The following is a 20,506-nucleotide window of genomic DNA, read 5'->3' on the forward strand; positions in this document are numbered from 1 at the left end:
TTGATTGAGAGAAATAGTGCACATTATTGTTTAGTTTGTACATTGCATATATTAAGGCACAAACATATAATTTCATTTTTTGATATTATTTTCGTGTTATTAATGGAGTCAGAACGTTGCAAAAATATTCAGGAAAATGGAGTCAAATATTAGTCTAGAACATTGTATGGATCATTATTACTTTTCTAGATATCCATGATTTTTCCCAGGAGTTTTTTCGTCATCTATATCATGAAGAATTGAAGTCAAAATTAAATGCAGTAATCCTGAAAGAGGGGTTGGGCGAATCAGCAATTATAACTTTCCATGAAGGACCTTAATAGAAGGGAAGCTACTTGTTCTTCCCTTACTTTTTCCTCTTGACAAGATCCTTATCTTTATGAGATCACAAGACATGATGATCTCAAAAGGTCACAAGGGATGGTGATTCATAGAGAAAGACAGAGAGCAACATGTGTTAAGAGTATGATCTGTAGTCGGAATCCTGGTTTCATTCACGTCTTAAGAAGCCCAACTCTCATGGGGTATGCCAGCAGATAATTAAGCTATATAGATAGAGGATGGGCTCAGCATTTTCCGTAATTATGTCCTTTCTTTGGAATGAAACACTCCTCTCTTTCCCAAGCCACAGACTGCTCTAACCGGGAGCGACAGTGAAACAAATCTCCAGAGATAATCAAAATCGCAGCTTCATTAGGCTTTAAATAGACCAACCCACCGCAAAATTGTTTAAAAAATTGTAGTGTCAGCAAGATAAGTAGGTTTTTTCATGGTCAGGCTTTTCCACTTGTTATCTTCTTTCTTTCTCTCTCTACACCTTCTGGCAGCCACAATCTTCGGCGCGGAGGAAGAAGTCTTTTCTGCTCTCCTCGGCGTCGTAGCTAGCGTGGACGCTGTAGAAGACGTACACGGCCAAGGCGAGAGCAGAGAAGAAGGCGAAACGAAGATAAGAGGGCCCGTCGAGGGAGCAGAGAAGGAAGACGTTGAGGAAGATGGAGAGAGAAGGGAGCCAAGGCATGAGTGGAACTCCCCAAGTCGGCGGCTTCGGGGCTTTCCTCGCCGTTGATTGGAAAAGAAGCGCCGCCACGGCGGCGGCGATGGCGGCACCGGCGAGGAGCACCGCCCTGGCAGGGCCCGGCGAGGCTAAGCGCCAGAGGAGAGAGAAGAGGAGCGCCGCCGCGGAGAGAGAGAGGAGGAAGGCGGCGGCGGTGCAAGGGGTCGTCGTGCCGCCGACGGTGTAGCGGCGGTAGACGACGGCGTTGGCGACCATGTAAAAGACGAAGAGCGTGCCGATGGAGACCAGGTTGAGGAGCACGCCGAGGTCCGTGAAGAGCGCTATCAGTGCCGTTATTACTCCTGCCAACCATGCGGAATCGATATTAGTCGAGTGTCTAGAAGGTAGACTGATGGAGGGATAGATGGACAGAGAGAGAGAGACTGCGTAAGATTCTGGAAGTAGATAGATAGATAGATAGATAGATAGATAGATAGAAAGAAAGAAAGAAAGGTAGATAGATAGATAGATAGATAGATGGATAGATGGATAGATGGATAGATGGATAGATGGATAGATAGATAGATAGATAGATAGATAGATAGATAGATAGATAGATAGATAGATAGATAGATAGATAGATAGATAGATAGATAGATAGATAGATGGATAGATGGATAGATGGATAGATGGATAGATAGATAGATAGATAGATAGATTGATAGATAGATAAATAGATAGTTAGATGGATAGATGGATAGATGGATAGATGGATAGATGGATGGATGGTTGGATGGATGGACAGATAGATAGATCTATAGATAGAAAGAACGGAAGAAAGATAAATAGATGAATAGGGAGAGATAGATAGATAAATAGATAGATAGAGAGAGAGAGAGAGAGAGAGAGAGAGAGAGAGAGAGAGAGAGAGAGAGAGAGAGAGAGACTTGGTGAGATTGTCGAAAGAAGAATGACAGGGAGAGAGAGTGTGTGTGTAATTGACTAGAAGACCAGGTAGAAGTCCAACGAGAGAGAGAGAGAGTCTGTTATTAACTGGAAGACCAAAGAGAGAGAGTCTGTTATTGACTGGAAGTCCAAAGAGATAGAGAGTCTGTTATTGACTGGAAGTCTAAAGAGAGAAAGAGAGTTTTTAAGTTGAAAGAGAGAGAGAGTGTGTGTAATTGACGGGGCGTTCGAAGAGAGGAAGAGAGTCTATAGTTGACTAGAAGTCCAAAGAGAGAGAGTCTGTAGTTGACTAGAAGTCCAAAGAGAGAGAGTCTGTAGTTGGCTAGAAGTCCAAAGAGAGAGAGATTCTGTAATTGTCTGGAAGTCCAAAGAGAGAGAGAGAGTTCTAAGTTGAAAGAGAGAGAGAATCGATATGATTCTGGAAGGTAGGACAGAGAGAGAATCCGTAAGATTTTGGAAGGTATAAAGACAGAGAGAGAAAGTCTGTAGAATTTTGGAAGGTAGAAAAACACACAGAGAGAGAATCTGTAAGTTTTTGGTAAGTAGAAAGACATAGGGAGAGAGAATGTGTAAGGTTATGTAAGGTAGAAAGACAGAGAGAGAGAGAATCGGTAAGATTCTGGAAGTTTGAACAACAGAGAGAGAGTCTTTAAGTGGCTGGAAGTCTCAAGAGAGAGTTTGAAAGCCGAAAGAGAGAGAGAGATAGTCAGTACGTTACTAAAATAAAGGGAGAGTGAGACTCAGTACGTAACTAGAATAGAGAGAGAGAGAGAGAGTTAGTACGTGACTATAATAGAGAGAGAGAGAGAGTTAGTACGTGACTATAATAGAGAGAGAGAGAGAGTCAGTGCGTAACTGTAATAGAGAGGGAGAGAGAGAGTCAGTACGTGACTAGAAGAGAGAGAGTGTTCGAGTGTGGAGTGACAGAAAGATAGAGAGAGAGAAAATCTGCGGGCGACTGGAAGGTAGAAAGAGAGAGTCTGTGAGTGACGGGAAGGTAGAAAGAGAGAAAGTCTGTGACTGGAAGGTAGAAAGAGAGAACGTCTGTGACTGGAAGGTAGAGAGAGAGTCTGTGAGTGACTGGAAGGTAGAGAGATAGAGAGGGAGAGGGAGAGAGAGAGAGGTTAACTCCAATAGTTTACCAAGGAAGACGGAAGCATTGACCGGAGTGCGGGTCGTCTCGTTGACCCTTGCGAACCAGCTTGGAACGATATTCGACCGCCCGATTACGCAGAGATATCTCGCTTGGCCCAGCATGGCCACCATGAGTGAAGTCAGGATGCCCAAGCAAGCACCCACCCCTATCACGTTCGATGCCCAACTCCAGCCGTCAGATCCTACAAACGCCGCCGAGAACGCCGATTCATCATCTATCTGCTCCAAGAAACAACCAACTCTATTAAAATTCGTATCTGCCTATCAATCCAACCATGTGTCTGCATTTATTTCTTCTACTTTTCTCTATAATCATCGGTCTAACCACCAGTCTTTGCGCTTCTCTTTACACTTATCAATCTCTTCATCTATCTGCCCAAATATCCACGTATCAATCACCCCAGTGTCGACCTATCTATCTCTTTCTATATCTCTCTAAATCTGTGTCTACCCCTTTCTAAATATCTATCTAACGATCTATCTATCATTCCATCCACCCATTCATTCATCTATTTTTCCATCCGTCTATCGATCCATCCCATTCATTCATCTATATTTATCCATCCAACTATCCATCTAATCACCCATCCCATCCATCTGCGGATATATCGTTCTATCTTTAAATGCATACGACGTTTATCTATATCTTGTTAACGCAATTTCCCAGCGCTGAAGGAAGAGATTACCGCATCATAGGGGACGAGCATGGAAATGGAAGCGGCGACGAGGCAGTAGAGGACCGTGACGATGGCAACAGAACCGGAAACGCCGATAGGGATATCCCGCGCGGGGTTCTCCACCTCCTCCGCCATGGTAGACACAGCATCATAACCAATGTAGCTAAGATACACCATAGCCGCGCCGTTGAAAACCCCGCCAACGCCGTAGGGAAAGAACCCACCGTTGTTGATCTCCGGCATGGCAGGCCGAGTTAAGTTGCTGACATCTCCCCGCCAAAAACCCACCACGATGATGAACAGTATGAACAAGAGATGAACTCCTGTGAGCACCATGTTCAGCGTTGAGCTTTCCTTTGTGCTGTGGCAGATGCTGACGGTGATGGCCAAGATGACGCCGACGGCTAGTAAGTCCAGCTGGTTAAATCCCTTCGGCAGAGATCCAACGGTGATCCTCCATTGAAGGCCTGCGTCGATCCCAACGGCCGTTCCGAGGTAGGCGGTGAAGCTCCTCGCCACGGCCGCGTTTGATAAGACGTACTCCGTTATCAGATTAGCTCCCACCATGAAGGCCGCGAGTTCCCCTGGCAGAAGAAATCTCGGTTAAGTGTATGAGATGGACGACGGATGACGGTTTAAAGTATCGTATCCAGTGCTACTTGCTTGAATCTATGGTATACACTAGCATCAAGTATTTGTGGCACCTAAAAATGGAGCGGGACAGAAGGCATGAAGTATTTCATTCCGTTGCTGTTTTGAGGTCAGGACGGATGACTGATGAAGGCAAGGGACCAAAAGGATGAAATCATCATCCTCATCCTAGCGAGTAAAGTGTTTGTCATCTGTCATTGTTATCATGATAAAATTAATGATAACTAGTAATTATCTAACACTGTGCTAAAAGCTATAGCTGATAGAAAGGGTATTATTTTCCTCTCAAGCAGGATGTCTTTTTCACACACCCACACAATCCCTGACACTGTATACCATAGATTCAAGCAAGTAGCACTGGATACAGGGATGGCTGATAGAAATAATGGAGTGCAGTTTGATGAAGGAATTAGGAATATAATGGGACGTTATGCGACGAGGTAATGGGTTCGTTCCATCTCTAGTTCTGAGTTGAGGACGGATGACAGACGGAGTGATAGAATATCGGCCTGAGAGCAGAGAGATTAGGTATGAGGAGAGAACGGGGATGACTTTGAAGAGGATTACGCACCGAAGGTGACGCGGAGATAGCTGAAGGCGCCGCCGGCGACGGGCATTTCGACGGCGAACTCAGCGTAGCAGAAGGCGGAGAGGAGAGCGCAGAAGCCAGCGATGGCGTAGGAGAGGACGACGGCGGGGCCGGCGGCAGACTTGGCGGCGGCGCCGGTGGTGACGAAGACGCCGGCGCCGACCATACCGCCGATGCCCAGGGCCAGAAGCGCTGGCCATTTCAACGTGCTGCGCATCTCCGCGCCTGACCTCGCTCTCACCCGAGTCATCTCTTCTTGACTCGTCGTTACCGATCGTACTCGCTTTGCCAGCCTCGCCGGCGTCTGCGCCAGCGCACGCCCGTATGCCCGGAAGCTGCTGAACGACGAACTATCCTCGCTCTCCATCTCTCTTCTTTCTGCTCTCTTCTGGCCTCCCTTTTCTCTTCTATCTTCTCTCTCCTCTCCTCTCTTCTATCTTCTCTTTTCTCTCTTCTATCTTCTTTTTTCTCTTTTCTGACCTCTCTTGTATCTTCTCCCTTCTGGCCTCTCTTTTCTCTTCTCGCTACTCCCTCGTCTTCTCTCTTCTATCTTCTCTTTTATTGCATCTATCTTCTCTCCTCTCTCCTCGCTTCCATCTTCTCCCCTCTCCTCTCCTCTCCTCTCTTCTATATCTCTCCTCGCTTCTCTCTTCTCTCTTCTCTCTTCTCTCTTCTATCTTCTCTCCTTTCTTCTCTCCTCTCTTCTTTTCTCTCTTCTCTTTTATCTTCTCTATTCTCTATTCTCTCCTTTATTTTCTCTTTTCTCCTTCACTCTTCTATTTTCTCTCATCGGGTTGGCTCGCTCTCTTTATACCAATCCCTTTCTTCCATCTATGTGTTCGTCTCTCCGTCTTTCTCTATACAGGTTGTCTCGCTCTCTTTATCCCAACCCCTCTCGCTTTCTATCTCTCTCTCTCTGTGTCTTCCCCTCTTTCTTTCTGTCTATCCCTCTCCATCTCTTCCCTTCTTTTTCTCTCTCTATCTCTGTGATAGAGCGGGAGAGCTCTTGTAGATGCAACGGAACAGATTTGAGAGTTTATCTCTGGCATAGAGCTGGCCGCCGGTGATGGAATCCGTGGGGGCAGAGAGAGGTTACAAATTGTCACAGATTTCACGTCTTCTGCACTGTTTTATGAGGTCCCCACGAAGAAAGTAGGAAACGTAAAGAAAGAGTTGTAAGGCTAGAAACTAGAGACCTACTCTTGATGAGTCATACACAGCAGATTATTGACTGCAATCTGACTTCATATCATGATCCAAAGAAAGAAAGAAAAGGGGTAGAAAAGTACGAAGAAGGCGCGGACTTTCTTATCTTGGCCTATCCTACAGGGCAAGGAGATACACAATCAATTACTGTTGAAATGGAGAAAGAGAAGGAAGAAGCGGAGGAGGAGAGAGAAAGAGCGGATTTTTGTATTAGAAAGTGGATGACTCGGAAGAGGAGGGAAGAAAAAGAAGAAGAGGGGAGAGAAAAAGAGAGACACGTAGTGAAACGATAGCAATGTTGAAAATGAGGAAAGAGACAAAAGCTGATGATTATTGTATTATAAAACTGGGCGAATTAGATGAATAGAGTAAAAAAGAAGAAGACGGAAAAGAAAGAGAGACACGGAGTAGTGTAAGGATTATTGTCAATAAAAGTGTGTGAATGACGTTGATGTCGTTGCATTTATCACCGTTGGTTTCTATTAATGGGTGATGTTAATTACTTTCTGTTTTATTATCTTTATTCTTAATAGAAAGTTTATTACGATCTTGGACTGTCGTAGAATTTTGTGAAATTTAAATGGTCCGGTCGTCTTGATTTTGTAGATCTTGTTCAAGAATAACCGAATCCTCACAAAAGGATTGCCGCCGCACTTTCTTGTCCTTACGTGGGGCTATTTTGAATTATGACTCTATCTTTTATTATTACTGATGTTTTTTAAACTCATCCTGTCAGATGCCCCTAGCATTCCATAGCCCACAGCTTGAAGCTCAAACGTCGCTTCCCCAGAGGTCACGCTGAACGGGAAAGAAGAGAGAGAGACGTGCAGCTCATGCAAGTGTAGAGAGATAAACAGCTTATCTGGATGTAGGTTAAGTGAACGGCAATTCCCGAGGCTTGAAGTGGTGTCCAATCGTAGATACGGCGACTCGTTTTTGGGATAGCCAACTGGCAGAGAGATTCCAAAGGCACTGCAATCACTCAATGGGTCCCGGACTATGATTGAGATTCTAATCTAGGAGACGCGTTCTTCCAGCCTGCCGTCGCTGACTCTAGAAAGCTAGTCTCTGGCGCATCTCATGGTAGTCATCTCTGCCAACTACTCTCTTTCCTTCTTGAAAATGCCTCCTCTTTTCGATCTTTTTTTGTTATTAACTACAATGCCTGCACTATCCATCCTTGAGCACCCGCAAGAACTTTTTTTTTACGTGTCCAAGTGATGGAAAACAAAGAATATCTTTTACATATCCACCGAGTTTATCCACTTTTCAGAAACGATAGAACGAAAGATATCTTTGTACACGACCGAAATACTATCCCACGAGGATAATTATTGGGTTCATACTAATGAACAAAAAAAGCACACCTTGAGAGATGAAGTAATAAATCGAATAAAAACTCTAGAAAAAAAACAGGATCCCTTGTTCTAGATGTGCTTGAGAAAAGAATCAGATTACCCCAAAACACCTTCTGAATTATCACTTATCCTGTTCTAAAGTTGGATGGAATCAGAAGACTACAAGTGGAATTGAAACGGTGATCAGCTCACCAGAACACTGATCGAATCTGTGAGTTGTTAATTCCTTGAGCAAGACTATTTGATTTGTACTCCTGACGTGTCCACCTTCTAGATGTTTTCACACGATCCCTAACATGTTGAATCTACTCCTTGATCCTAAACATGTTGAATCTACTCCTCCATCTTGACAAACCCAGTTATTGCACCCCTGCCGTCGTTTCCGCCATTCAGATTGAATTGGGATTGGAGAGGACAAAAGGGGAGAAGGGAGAAGATGGATAGGGCCCTGAAAAATTCTGGCCTAGATGAATTTAGTTTAGGGCCTTCCCCTTATTTCTACTAAGTCACAAATTTTCATGAAACCCCCAAACTTTAAGTCTATTTATTGATGTCCAAAGGTACATTTGCACGGGACTCTCTAGGCTCGTATATTAATCTAATTAAGGACCTCTAGTGGCCCAATAACATTTTTTTGGCCTTCCTAATTAATTACCTATGTCATCATATACATAAATTACTAACAGATTAATTGAACCCAATCGATACCAATCGTCCAGCTCATGGGGTGCCAAAATACACCTCATTCTCTAGAAGATACAAAATAAGTACACTAACTCACTCATGGACCATTTTTGTCATCAATTACAGTGTTAGCATACTCCCTCAATCACTTGATGCTTCTAGGATGACTTAATTTATGCTTAAGTATTAAACCATAATCAGTCATTTGAGTTAGAACCAATGCGTTTAGAAATCATCATTGACTTCTTCTTTGATATTATACTACCTTAGCCAAGGACTTCATAACATCATCTTTGTTGAGCTACCTCCTCTTATATTGTGGTAGATGATACCATCTTGACCACTCAATCACATTCATGATCTTATTCCTACACCTGAGAGAAGATGGTCTGGAACTCCATGAATAAAAAATTGAAGGTCACAGTAAAAGAAGAATTATACCTCCGCATGAGGTCTTTGGTTTCTTAAGTCTAACAACCACTTATAGAACTTGATAAAAAATTGGTATAATACATTGAACAATTCATATGGATTAATTATTTCAATTAAAGATGAATAAGACTAGATATTCTATATTTCTATATTTCCATATTTCTTGCTACATTTATGGTGATTAGATCACCATATTTTGTACTGTGAAACACGTGTTTGTCACGTCCATTCAACATTGTGATGCCATAATGTCACTTATTAAAGATTATTAACACAACCAATCATTGGTAAACTCAATGATTGGTCATCATTGGATTAAGTGGATGGCAGTTCAGGGTGGATTGTAATTAACAACAGAAAATACATCTAAAAACAAATAAAATCTTTAGTTGATTTTGAGAGAATATAGCTGGACTTAAAATATGTATATATCTATAAAATCAATGTCATTAAATTCCAAAAAAGATACTCTGGCTTAGAGTAAGATATCGAAAATTTTGATAAAATTTTCAACTTGTAACTGTGAGAATATCATTCTAAATAGATTGGAAATAGATTTAAATTTGATAAAATACTGACCATGTTATCATTTCTCATCCCTCTCTTTCTCCCTATCTAAGTATTTTTTCATCATATCCCTCTAATAAATGTTTCTCTCTCTCTTTCTCCATCCACCTCACTCTTTTCCCCCTCAATCTCTTCCTCTCCAACTCTCTCTTTTTCTCTTTTTGTCATTTCCATCATTTTCAATCATAAGTCATGTGTCATCTATCATCAATCATCTAGGGGAGATAAATCATGGCTAATGGCAAAAAAAATTTTACCAGTCATGTGTCCACAAATTTAAATGATTATGCATTGGGACAGAACAAGTGATGAGCCTTTATCCTCCTTCCAATCCTCGTACTCAGCGTTGCTTTAATTTTTACTCTTTTCTCTCTCTATTTTTAATCCTGATCAATTTTCCTACTAATTTATCAGATAAATTAAGCTAACCAATGGGCTGATAAATCAATGGACACCCTCTTGATCAATCATATATGTAGATACCATCTCTGTCCAGATAAGTCATAGATTGACTAGACTGTTCAACCCCTTTATATGACAAATATTGTAGGATTCCCAATTTCAATATGTTGCACAATAAAAATTTATCAGTCATTTATTTACATCATCTTATTCTGATACACTATTGTACATTCAATCATTGCACATCATTACCATACATTAAAAAAATTCCACTAATTTAATACATATTCTTTTCAATTCTATCGTGTATGGTATTAATATTCCTGATTTGTGCTTTAACTATTGCGCCTGATGCCCCAGTGTCAAAGCATTACATTTTTTTATTAATTAATTATTAGTAGGATATGGAAGTGAAGGGAACATGATGTCGGACGTCTTCTAGGGCGTCCTCCGGTCGACACCGAGTATGATGGCTCAGTGCCAATAAAGGATAATGATATCGAGTGTCAATGGCGTCGTCATCCGACGGATGCAGCCCTAACAGGTTATGTAACTACGACGTGATAAATGGGTGTCCTACGTGTTGTACGTGCAGGCTCCGACTCGAGGGAGGTGCCAAGATCCAAGCTTGGACATGGTCGCAGGGTGATGGCAACTATGGCTTCTCAAACCTCATCGGAGTGACAAAGGCGTCTACGGCCGAATGGAATCAATCCGTAGGGTTCGCACGTAAAGGACGGTCTCGTCCGTACTGGTAAGACACTCAAGTGTATCGTAGTTCTCTCAATTCTTCTCTCTCATCTACCTAGCTCGAGCGCGGTGGAATCAAGACAAAAATATACTGCAAAAGGTAAATAAACGAGCGACGGGAGAGGACGGCGTACCTCGTCGGCGTGGCTCGCGGTGCAGGATTTTGTTGACGTTGGCAACGGTCAAAATGGATGTGGCAGAGAGTCGCCGGAGAGATCACGGCAGCTCGACGAGCCGGGGGCGATGCCGGAGCTATTTGGTAAAGGACAGAGAGGAGAGGAAGACAAGAGTGGCAGCGGTCTTGACTCTAGCCAGCCACCGGTCTTAGAGAGCATAACCCAGGGAGGGGCGCACTGTCAACTAAGATGGCAACTTTGGCGAGCAGGCGGTAACAGGTGGATCCACTCTCGAGGTGGGCTCTCGTTCAAGAACAAGACGGCTGTCGGGAGCAACTAACGCATAGATAGTGGTTCCCGTGCACTTGTGAGTCGGCTGGACAATGGTCGGCCACGGGGACTAAGGTCAAACACCCGGTCAGGAGAGTGACCATGAGGTTTACCCTCCCCCATGAGCACAGGATGCGCCAAAGAACCAAAGCGGGGGATAGCTACAATCTCGGAGCCCAGGGAAAACACGGTTAATGGCATCGTACTGGTCAAGACAACTCCCAACTCTGCACGATGGCTCTTCGTCCAGAATTCAGACCCCTTTGGTTGGCCAGTTCTCGCCCACGGTACTAGCTTGGCGGCCTATCTTCTCGAGCGACGTCGGCCCAACTCAAGCGCCGATAGTTGACCAACCGCGGAGTCGTCGACAATAGCGAGAAACAAAGGTCGGGATTGGTCCACTCAGGCCCTTCCCTGCGCGCACACACGGCAGGAATCAAACACCTCTAGCTTCAGGCGAGAGATTCCGATTGCTTGGCCGCCGTCCAAAATTGCGCGACGGAGTTTTTCAATCAGCCGATTGAGAATCGTTGATGATCGCGAGTAATCTCAGTTTGCTTGGAGGGGTGAGATTAGCCCAGCGATGATCTTAGGAGCACGCTCAACAAACTTGGAGGTTGGGTCAAACTGCAAGCTGGTTGATTCCCTTCCTCCGATCCTCCTCGTTGTTCCTCTTCTCCCTCCCTTTCTGTTATATATTCTCTGTAGAAGGGGGGGACCAGAAATTGAAACTACATTCCTCTTCCTTGTTCTTCCTTGTCTGAGGGGGCTAGGGCGTCCCCCTCTTCCCTTATAACGGGGAAGAGGTCAATGGGCCCTCCCCCTTAGTGGGTCAACAAAACACAAAGAAGAATCCATTAGGGGCCCTTATAGAATGGGCTCTCATTACACATAGAAGGGGGAGGAAATTAAAATAAAAGACAGAAAAGGGGAAGGGGAAGGCCCCTTTCCACGACGATGAAAATGCGGGCACGACGTGTCACAGTGTGACAAAAACAGGACGGCGAATATGGAAAACACGAGACACGACTAGGAAAATGACGAAAATCAAAACGGGATAATCAAGCGATTTCACCCGATCTTCATCGACGGTGGCCGGCGGGGCGGACGACGTCCTTGATGATCTTCGATGGCGTGTGCCATCAGAACATGTCCCTGCATTGGATGTCAAAGAAACACATCATTACCATACTGTAAAATTGTGAATGGTAAGAAGCAAAAATACTTTGCTCAAAACACTTCATTATTTTATAACTTGGAATATGATATATTGCCTATTATAGAACATAGTGTGAGGACCTAAAAATTTTACAACCTAGATATGATATAATTTCACATAAAAAATATGATAGATTTCACATTGGATTTGTACCACTATTTTCATACATATATTTTATTAGAGAGATATTCTCCTCAGCTTAAGCATTCTACTTTTTACATATAAGATGAACCATGGGAGAAGTCTAAGATCTTCATCAAGTCATAGACTAGTAGGACAAAGGTGGCATGTAACTCCCGTAGGAAAACCATGTAATTTAATTGAAGGATCCTGTAATGCAATCATTAAATTTTATTTGAATGATTTCGTCTCCCATTGTTCCTGGAAACAAAAGGCATAACTTAATGAATAAATATACCTTGCATATTTCAGTCACCTTTATAATATCCCAAAGATTAAAAATGAAAAAAAAACAGAAATGGGCCATAAGTGGGTTAAAAAGGGAATGAAACATCAACAAAAAGGGGTTGTAATGGGCTGCAACCTCCATTTTGGGACGAGCTGTCCCATTCTGAGGTAGACTAGCCAATTAAAGGCCTCTATGCCCCATTGAATGGCCTGATCATTGGCTAATAATCTTCCTCATCATCTGCGATCGAGGGCCCTTATCACGCCACATGTCACCCTAGAGATAAAGACAAAATAGAAGAATAATACATATTATTTAAATATATCACTTAGAATCTAGCTCGCGGATGGTCTGGTGGTGCATCAGCGCATGCCAAATCACTGGCCCTCTTAGATTATCCAATAAATAAGCATCAGATAGGCGCCACGAGGACACATGTTCACATGTACACGTGGTGCCACGTCGTATGATAAATCAACGGCGCTGCAATGTTTGACCATTCCAAGGAGAGAGAGAAAAGGTAATAACTTTTTGGTCATTTTGCATCAATCCATGCACACATATATCGCGAAGAAAGAACATCTTTTTTCTAGTAGCTCACAGAATACATTAAAATGTAGAAAATTCAGAATATCATTTAAAGGTTGATAACATGCATAGATAATTAATTTAATGCAAATAAATGTGTAAATATGGTGAATTTAAGCTACTAAAAATGCATGTATATATCTTGCTATGTTTTTTACCTTTTTCATCAGATAATGAAAAAGGTAAAAAACATAGTTCATCACAGAATTTATACACAGTTCATCATGGTATGCTAATCTTTGGAAATATTTTACCTTAAATTATAACTGAACATCATATATAACATGCTATTTTTAGTAGTATTCTACGTGGTTATTTTCATTGAAATGATCATGAATACATCTTTGGAAAATTTAAAAGGATGCTTCACACTTTTAAAATAAAGTCCTTATTTTTTTATTTTATGGTATTTAAACAGAAATTTATGAGATTAATATAAATTTGAACTGATTTATAAATTTTTAAGGGTTTAATGAATTTTTTATTTTCTGGTATTTTGATGAAATTGTTTAACATTATACTTGCAGAGAAAATACTTGTATTAGCTAGGCATTACTTTTACAGATTTATTTAAATATTTTAGGTGATGTTAATGCATTTAGTCCTCTTTGCCAGGTGTTACAATTTTACTTTCTCAGATTTCAAAAAATCAGTGGCTGTGGCACATCACGGAGGTTGAAAAATTATTGGCTGCTGCCAATGATTGCTTCACTTATTGAACAAATTATCATTCCTACTACTTTTACATTTTACAAAACACACAAATGTATATATATATATATATATATATATATTACTAAAGGCAGCAATCCACCTTGACACGTGGCATCATGCAATTCAATGAGGGGAAATGTATTAAATGTGACCAAATTTTGTTTTAGGTTTTCTTATTTTTAGGTGCACATGACAAAATCTGATTGGATATTCATTCCAATCATTCCTTGTTTATCTGCAAAATCAAGGACACTTGTGAGATAATGATTTAAAATCATTTGACATGTAAATGATCATACATAATCCGTTAAAAGCATGATGATTCCATGACATAATGTTGATGAAGAGACAAAATATTAATGCTAATGATTATTCCTACTTCAAATAGTGATATCTAATGTTCGAAAAGAAATATTGGGCTGAAACTGAAGTATAACTCTGTCATTTCTCTTCTATACATACAACATAATTTCAATAAATGAACCCTCCATCCTCGTAAAAAATGCAACTTTAAAGTTTTTCTCCAATAATGATTAACTGAGCGATTTGGTCATTTCGAATCTCATTTGGGTCGGTTCTTGCATGTCAAGAGTGAAGGATATAAAGAGTGATGTATAGATTAGTTATTCTGAAAAGAAATCATCACTCATCCTTTTGATCACATGATAACTAGGTTAGTGTGATATTCATCTTTACCTGAATCCATCTTGATCATTTTTCTTTGGGTATCATGGCTGGTAGCCTACATTTGTAACATCACACATGTGACCCCTAATTCTTTTACTATTTCTGGGTATTTTCCTTCATCCCTATTTCCACTGGCAATAATAAACTTTACATCATTTTCCCTCGATCACCAAGACATATTCACAACCATCTTTCCCATGGTTATGACAGTCAAGCTTATCTGCTCACTCCATTCACGCTATCGGTGTTAACCATCAGCAGCAATGTCAAAGCACTGAATAAGGTATTTCTTTATAATTCATAATTATATTATACTCTAAAATTCTACTAAAATCCCCAAATTTATTTTAGAAATGTTGAATACATTAGGTTAGTAAGAAAAATTATTTTATTATCATTTAGACTTATTGAATTTATTGGTTTATATGGATAGGTTTATAAGAAATATGTGGGGTGAATAAGGTATTTAAAAATTCATTTCTAGTTTTCTAATATAATTCCTAGAGGATCATTTGGCTATCTAGTGGAATGGAGATGAAGGATTGATATAATGATTTTGATACAAGTTAGGGCCAGTCCTTCAATCCTGCCGGAGGGTATCTTTTCTTGGAGTTCAATCAAGACCAATTTTTAGCTCAAAGCCCCCAAGAAAACGCTCAGAAAGAGGATTTTACAAGGTATCAAATAAAGGAAAAGTTGGTGAAGAACTTGTTACGATTAAGCCCCCAAGCCTTGTAGGATGCAGGTTTCTTCCATCTCCTCTTCTTTGGACCAGTCAAGTTATTTCACGCATCCCCTTTAGCCATCATGATTGAGGTTACCACATCATTGGTATTGGCCGCTCAGGTCACTGAATTAGCCCCCTTAGCTTATCCCAGGAAATCCTTACAAGGTCTCTAAACCTTCTCAAGATAATATACATACAAAATGATGATCAAACAAACAATATCAATATGGCACACCTTTTAGATGTTTGAATTTTGGCTGTAAATTCAAATCCTTCCTTTAACTTCCTATTTAATGAGTTTTTATAGGCTATTTAACGTGTTTAAATATCCACAGGAACAACCTAATAAACTTTTCACAAGTCCCAGTTCCCTTTCCAAAAGGGTTCTCTTGACTTCTCTCAAGTCCCAGTAATACTCCTTTAAATGGGTCAATAACTCTTTATTGTGTCCACTATTTTGATTCATTAAGATCACAATAATTATATAAGATATTTCTAAAAATCACACACAATATAACATGCTATGGTCTTGAAATCTCTTCACTGTGTCTTTTTCAAAGCGTTTCTTCTTAATTCATCAATATCAATAAAGGAAGCTCCCTCTCTCAAGTATTAATAGGATACCTCAAAGGACTCTTTAAACTATCCTAAATGCTAAACCAATCAAACTAGACTCAAGTTAATCTTCCTAAAGGTATATCCTTCTGATCACTCGCTTTAGTTTACAATTTTTCTCCATGAAAATGCTCAACGATTTCCCACACTCTTCTTACACTTCCTTGCTTTTTCTGTCCACTCTTTACTACTCCTATCTATTCCCTTAATGCACAACTTTTTCAACATGATTTGATTATATTCCTCATATATTTTCAGATATTAGATCTATGGATGGAAATTAGTAGCAGGTCTTGTTTGTGTATGTCTTGAATTCTTGTCTCTTCCTCACCTTCTGCCATCTTACATCCAACCTCCTCCTCTGATTTACTTCATATAAAAAACATAAAACTATGGTGAAATGGCCATTTGAAGAGGAAATAACCTCATTGTTTCTTCCTCTTCTAGAAAGCTTTACAAAATGGAAGTCGTGAACAATTTCCTTTGCAATGGGGAGTTCTTTTCTTTACTTCCCTTTTCTCTTTGAAGGTTTTTGGCACTGATTTTAGCTCAAGATTGCTGAACAAAAAATCTATTTTATCCAAGTTTAGAGAATTTTTGGGAAGAGACATTTTTACCCTTTAAAAAGTGGGCAGCAGCATTAAATGCAAATATTTTTGAATCAAAGTGACCCCGCCATGACATTCTTACCCTCTTTTTCGTACTGGGCTCAGACTTTGAGAGGGCATTCCTCAAACTTAGCAAACCCTCTGATACCCCATGATGATATCACACCACCCACATCAGCATACGAATATTAAAAAATAATAAATTATTACTATTGAAAAAAGTGTATGGTTGCAGACTTTTGTATGATGTAAATTACCTACTTGCTTGAATAGTAGTTATAAAAATATGAAATAAATTGTATTTTAAAGCTAAAAAAATATAGTATATATATTACATAATGTGATCTCGAATTCCATCTGCACTTTGCTATGCAAATTACTCATTTAAGTAGTATATGGTTGACCTGAAACGGAACTCCAGGTTCAAATTACTGGTCATATCTACGTGCCAAATTACTGGTCATAAAATTCTGACATAATAAAAACAAGTATTTCAGGTTCAGATATTGGTTTTATTTCTAGGTTCTTACAAAAAATGTTTAACAAAAATAAACATAGTTGACCCCCAAACCAGAAACCAAATATTGCTTAATGCATTTGAATGGTGAAACAGATTTGACTTAATCCAACACACTGGGATTTGATAAAAAATTTATGTTTTACTACAAAATATTAAGGCATGCATTTATTACTTGTTGACCATACTTGCAACGTCAATTATGTCAGGACATCTCATGACCATAGGTGATGTGTGCATGTATGAGATGTTTTTGAGTTTCTAACTCATGCTACTATTCTCTAGTCATCATTTCAATTATTTTTTATGGTGTTTAAATAAGTTGACCATGATATGGTAATTTTTTGAACAAGTTTCATGGGATGACCAAATTACATTTAAAATTCAAAAGGTAAATTCATCAAAATCCATGCATTTACTTAAAGTCAATGCCGTTCAATCTTGAGAATTAATTTTCTGTACTTTATTTTATTTTAATTAGGTATAATTATTTGAAGATACATAAAAACCATAAAAATAACTTATTCAATAATTTTTCCCTATTTATTTAACCCTTATGCTATGATTTTTAAGGAAAACTAGAAATATTGTTCTATAAATCAGAAGCCTTAAAATAAAACATTTACCCTAATTTATGGTTTAAATTGTATTTTCTGTTTTATGAAATGATATGATTTAAAATAAAAGATAATAATTTTTTCTTTATGAACCCGTTTATTCATATTTGTGATTAATTTCTAACCAAAGAAATAATTAAAACCAAATTTCAAATAAATTATCTTTTTATAACACGATTTACAACATATAAGCTGTCTTAGTCTGGATTACACGAATAATGAATGCAACTTTTTTAACACATGACTCACCTGTGTTTTCTAACTAATAAATATCAGAAATTGCTTAAATAGTAAAATATGCCACAAACATGGGTTATTCAATGTATATTTGGATATAAATTTTGTGGAGTAAAAAATAAATTTGCAGATAATTGAATAGTATCTTTAAAAAGTTAAAAAATAAATGTATTATTCAACTAACTTAATCAACTTAACTAGCCCATGTCACCTTATCCAAATATCTTTTTACAAGCAAAGAGAACAATGACCATTTCATCTTTTGACACTTTTAATTTGCTTTCCATGCTCAAGAAAACATTGTCGCATAAGAAATTACATAGGGATTCCGACTCAGCACCTTTTGATATTTTGAGAAGAGTTGCTCTTTGGAGAGCACGATGAAAGTAAGCTGTGTGTCTGGGGGTTATATTGTTCATCTATCGTTCTTCTTCGGCGCAGCGGGGCCGCACCAGCGGGGGGGCATCTCCCATCAAGCAGCATTGTTCGCCACCCACCGAACCAAAGAGATGGAGAGAGAAGCAGAGTCGAGCAAGGCGCAGGAGAGTATTTTTGCCTTGTAATAAAATGGATATCTAAAAAGGAAATCACCCACTGAGTTTACTAAAAACAAATTTAAATAAATAATTAAATTATTAACTTTATAATCCCTTTTGAGGAAATTAAATGATAAATTTAAAAGCACATATGCACATTTACTGAATTAACTTATGTGGAATATAAAGCTTTACATAGTGGTTCTCCCTCAAGGTAAGATATCAATTTATGATATCCCTCAATGTGAGTTGTATGACATCTTTCATATTTTAAATTCTAATGTAAATTTAATTTCTTAAGGAAAAATAATTTAAAATACATATTCCTTGTGTGAGATTTAAATAAATAAATAATGGATAGATATCTATTGTGAACGTTTCCATGATCAAATGTGATATACTTGGATTTATTTGTTATATATTCCAATATTAAATTTCAAAAATTGTTGAATTCATTTTTTTAATTATGTCTAAAAAGCTAAAAATTCCAACGAATCAATAAAATAAATCCCAGCGACTTTCTCTGGAAAGTGAATTTTATATATTTCAACCTTAATAGATCTTCTTATTATTAATAAAAGATAAGTTTTAAACATACTATATATTTCTATGCGTTAAATTTTTTTACTGAGATTACTAGCTTGTTTTCTCAAGTTTTCATTGAAGCATTTATTGTGTTTAAGATTTACTAAACCTATCTTAATAGCACCTCTACAGGTTAGTGGTAGAAATTTTGCCAAGCAGCTTAGGTGCTTATGGAAGCAAAATCAATTTGAGAGCACTCATGGTTTTACAGGTTCAAAAGTTAAAGAGCATAAAGTTTTGTTATTGGGAAAAAGATATTCAAGAACTTTTGAGAGAGTTGAGAACACTTTACATAAAGCATGATAATTTAAATGGTTCTGATAAACAGTAGGATGGGCGGTGGCTTGTGCTATCTCATATGTATTGTTTTGGTAGCACCAAAGTTAACCTAAAGTTTAAATACTAGACGGATAAAAATATTGACATGAGTTTATGTCACTTAACCCTCATTGTTTATACAATATTTTAATTATTAGTATAAATAAAATAATATTGATAAATCATCAAATTCATCCAAAATTTTTGGAATAATTTAGTAAATTTATAGAATTTATAATGAGAAATATTCATTAATTACCTCTGTTGGTACCGTGGCACAATTGGGTGACATTGATATTGGTGGCATGAATGGGGTGAGCGATGAGTTTTACTATGATAGACTGCAATGGAGATGAATGCAAATAAATGACAGTGGCGGTATAGTGGGTGAGTTATTTTGGATTCTACCATCACTGGTGGTGACACCGATGGACTCAGATATCTGATGATGAGCAATGGAGGGTGGCAAGTTATTCAGAATTTATATGCTCTTGCATGCCCAATAGGCCAAGCGGTGCTTTTTGAAATTTGACATTTACATGTTGGAAGGCAATAATATAGCAAAAAAAGATTTTGAATGAGCTAATCACTGTGCTTATGGTAATTAGGAATAAGATCCAAGGGCACCTTTTTAAAAGGATGAGGGATTCATTTATATATATGAGATGGTGGATGGATAGACATGATAACCCTAACATTTCATACAAAGCTCTTAATATATTGTCACTTGACCTTAGAGAAATTTGGCCCTTCATTTTATTCTCTTTTAATCTTGAAATTCCAGCTTGACGCAGATTCATCATATTTATTGAAAGCTCTTTGTCGTCATCTGCGCTAGAAACTTCCATCCAATGAAGCACTGACACAGGCCTCACTTTTCCTAAAAGCCAAACGATGAGATGATTTTCCATGCTTGAAATATTATTGCCATGCGTACCTAAATATGTCAAAATAAGGAAGAAATTTTGCTTCGTCAAACGCACTAACTTTTCTTCATTACATCATGCCGTGCATCAACTCCTCTACCATTTAAAAAAGAGTTTGTGAATTGGTTGTGAGTGAAATATTTATTATCTCTCTCCAAAATGTGGTTGGCAAGTTACAGTATATATATTACAAAAAATGTTATATTTTCTATTTTTTCACAATGTGTTTGGTACAAATCATAATTAAAAAATTTGTCTTTCAAATTTGATATTTATCATTAGCTGTTTCTCAGGATTGCATGCCGTCAACCTTTGCCACATCCAAG

At 38.8% G+C, this 20,506-nt stretch overlaps 1 protein-coding gene across 1 annotated transcript; it reads right to left on the bottom strand.

Annotated features, from left to right (window-relative positions):
* Nucleotides 1-673: 673 nt before the first annotated feature.
* On the bottom strand, nucleotides 674-6,081 carry LOC144705357 (cationic amino acid transporter 6, chloroplastic-like). The gene is made up of 4 exons (XM_078577978.1): nucleotides 5,015-6,081; nucleotides 3,802-4,376; nucleotides 3,103-3,334; nucleotides 674-1,356 (listed from the first exon to the last, which is right to left on the bottom strand). The coding sequence occupies exons 1-4, from the start codon at nucleotides 5,397-5,399 to the stop codon at nucleotides 812-814; spliced, it is 1,737 nt and encodes a 578-aa protein (XP_078434104.1). The 5' UTR covers nucleotides 5,400-6,081; the 3' UTR covers nucleotides 674-811.
* Nucleotides 6,082-20,506: the final 14,425 nt, after the last annotated feature.

This window comes from Wolffia australiana, chromosome 7, assembly GCF_029677425.1.
Source record: "Wolffia australiana isolate 7733 chromosome 7, ASM2967742v1".
Taxonomy (NCBI): Eukaryota; Viridiplantae; Streptophyta; class Magnoliopsida; order Alismatales; family Araceae; genus Wolffia; species Wolffia australiana.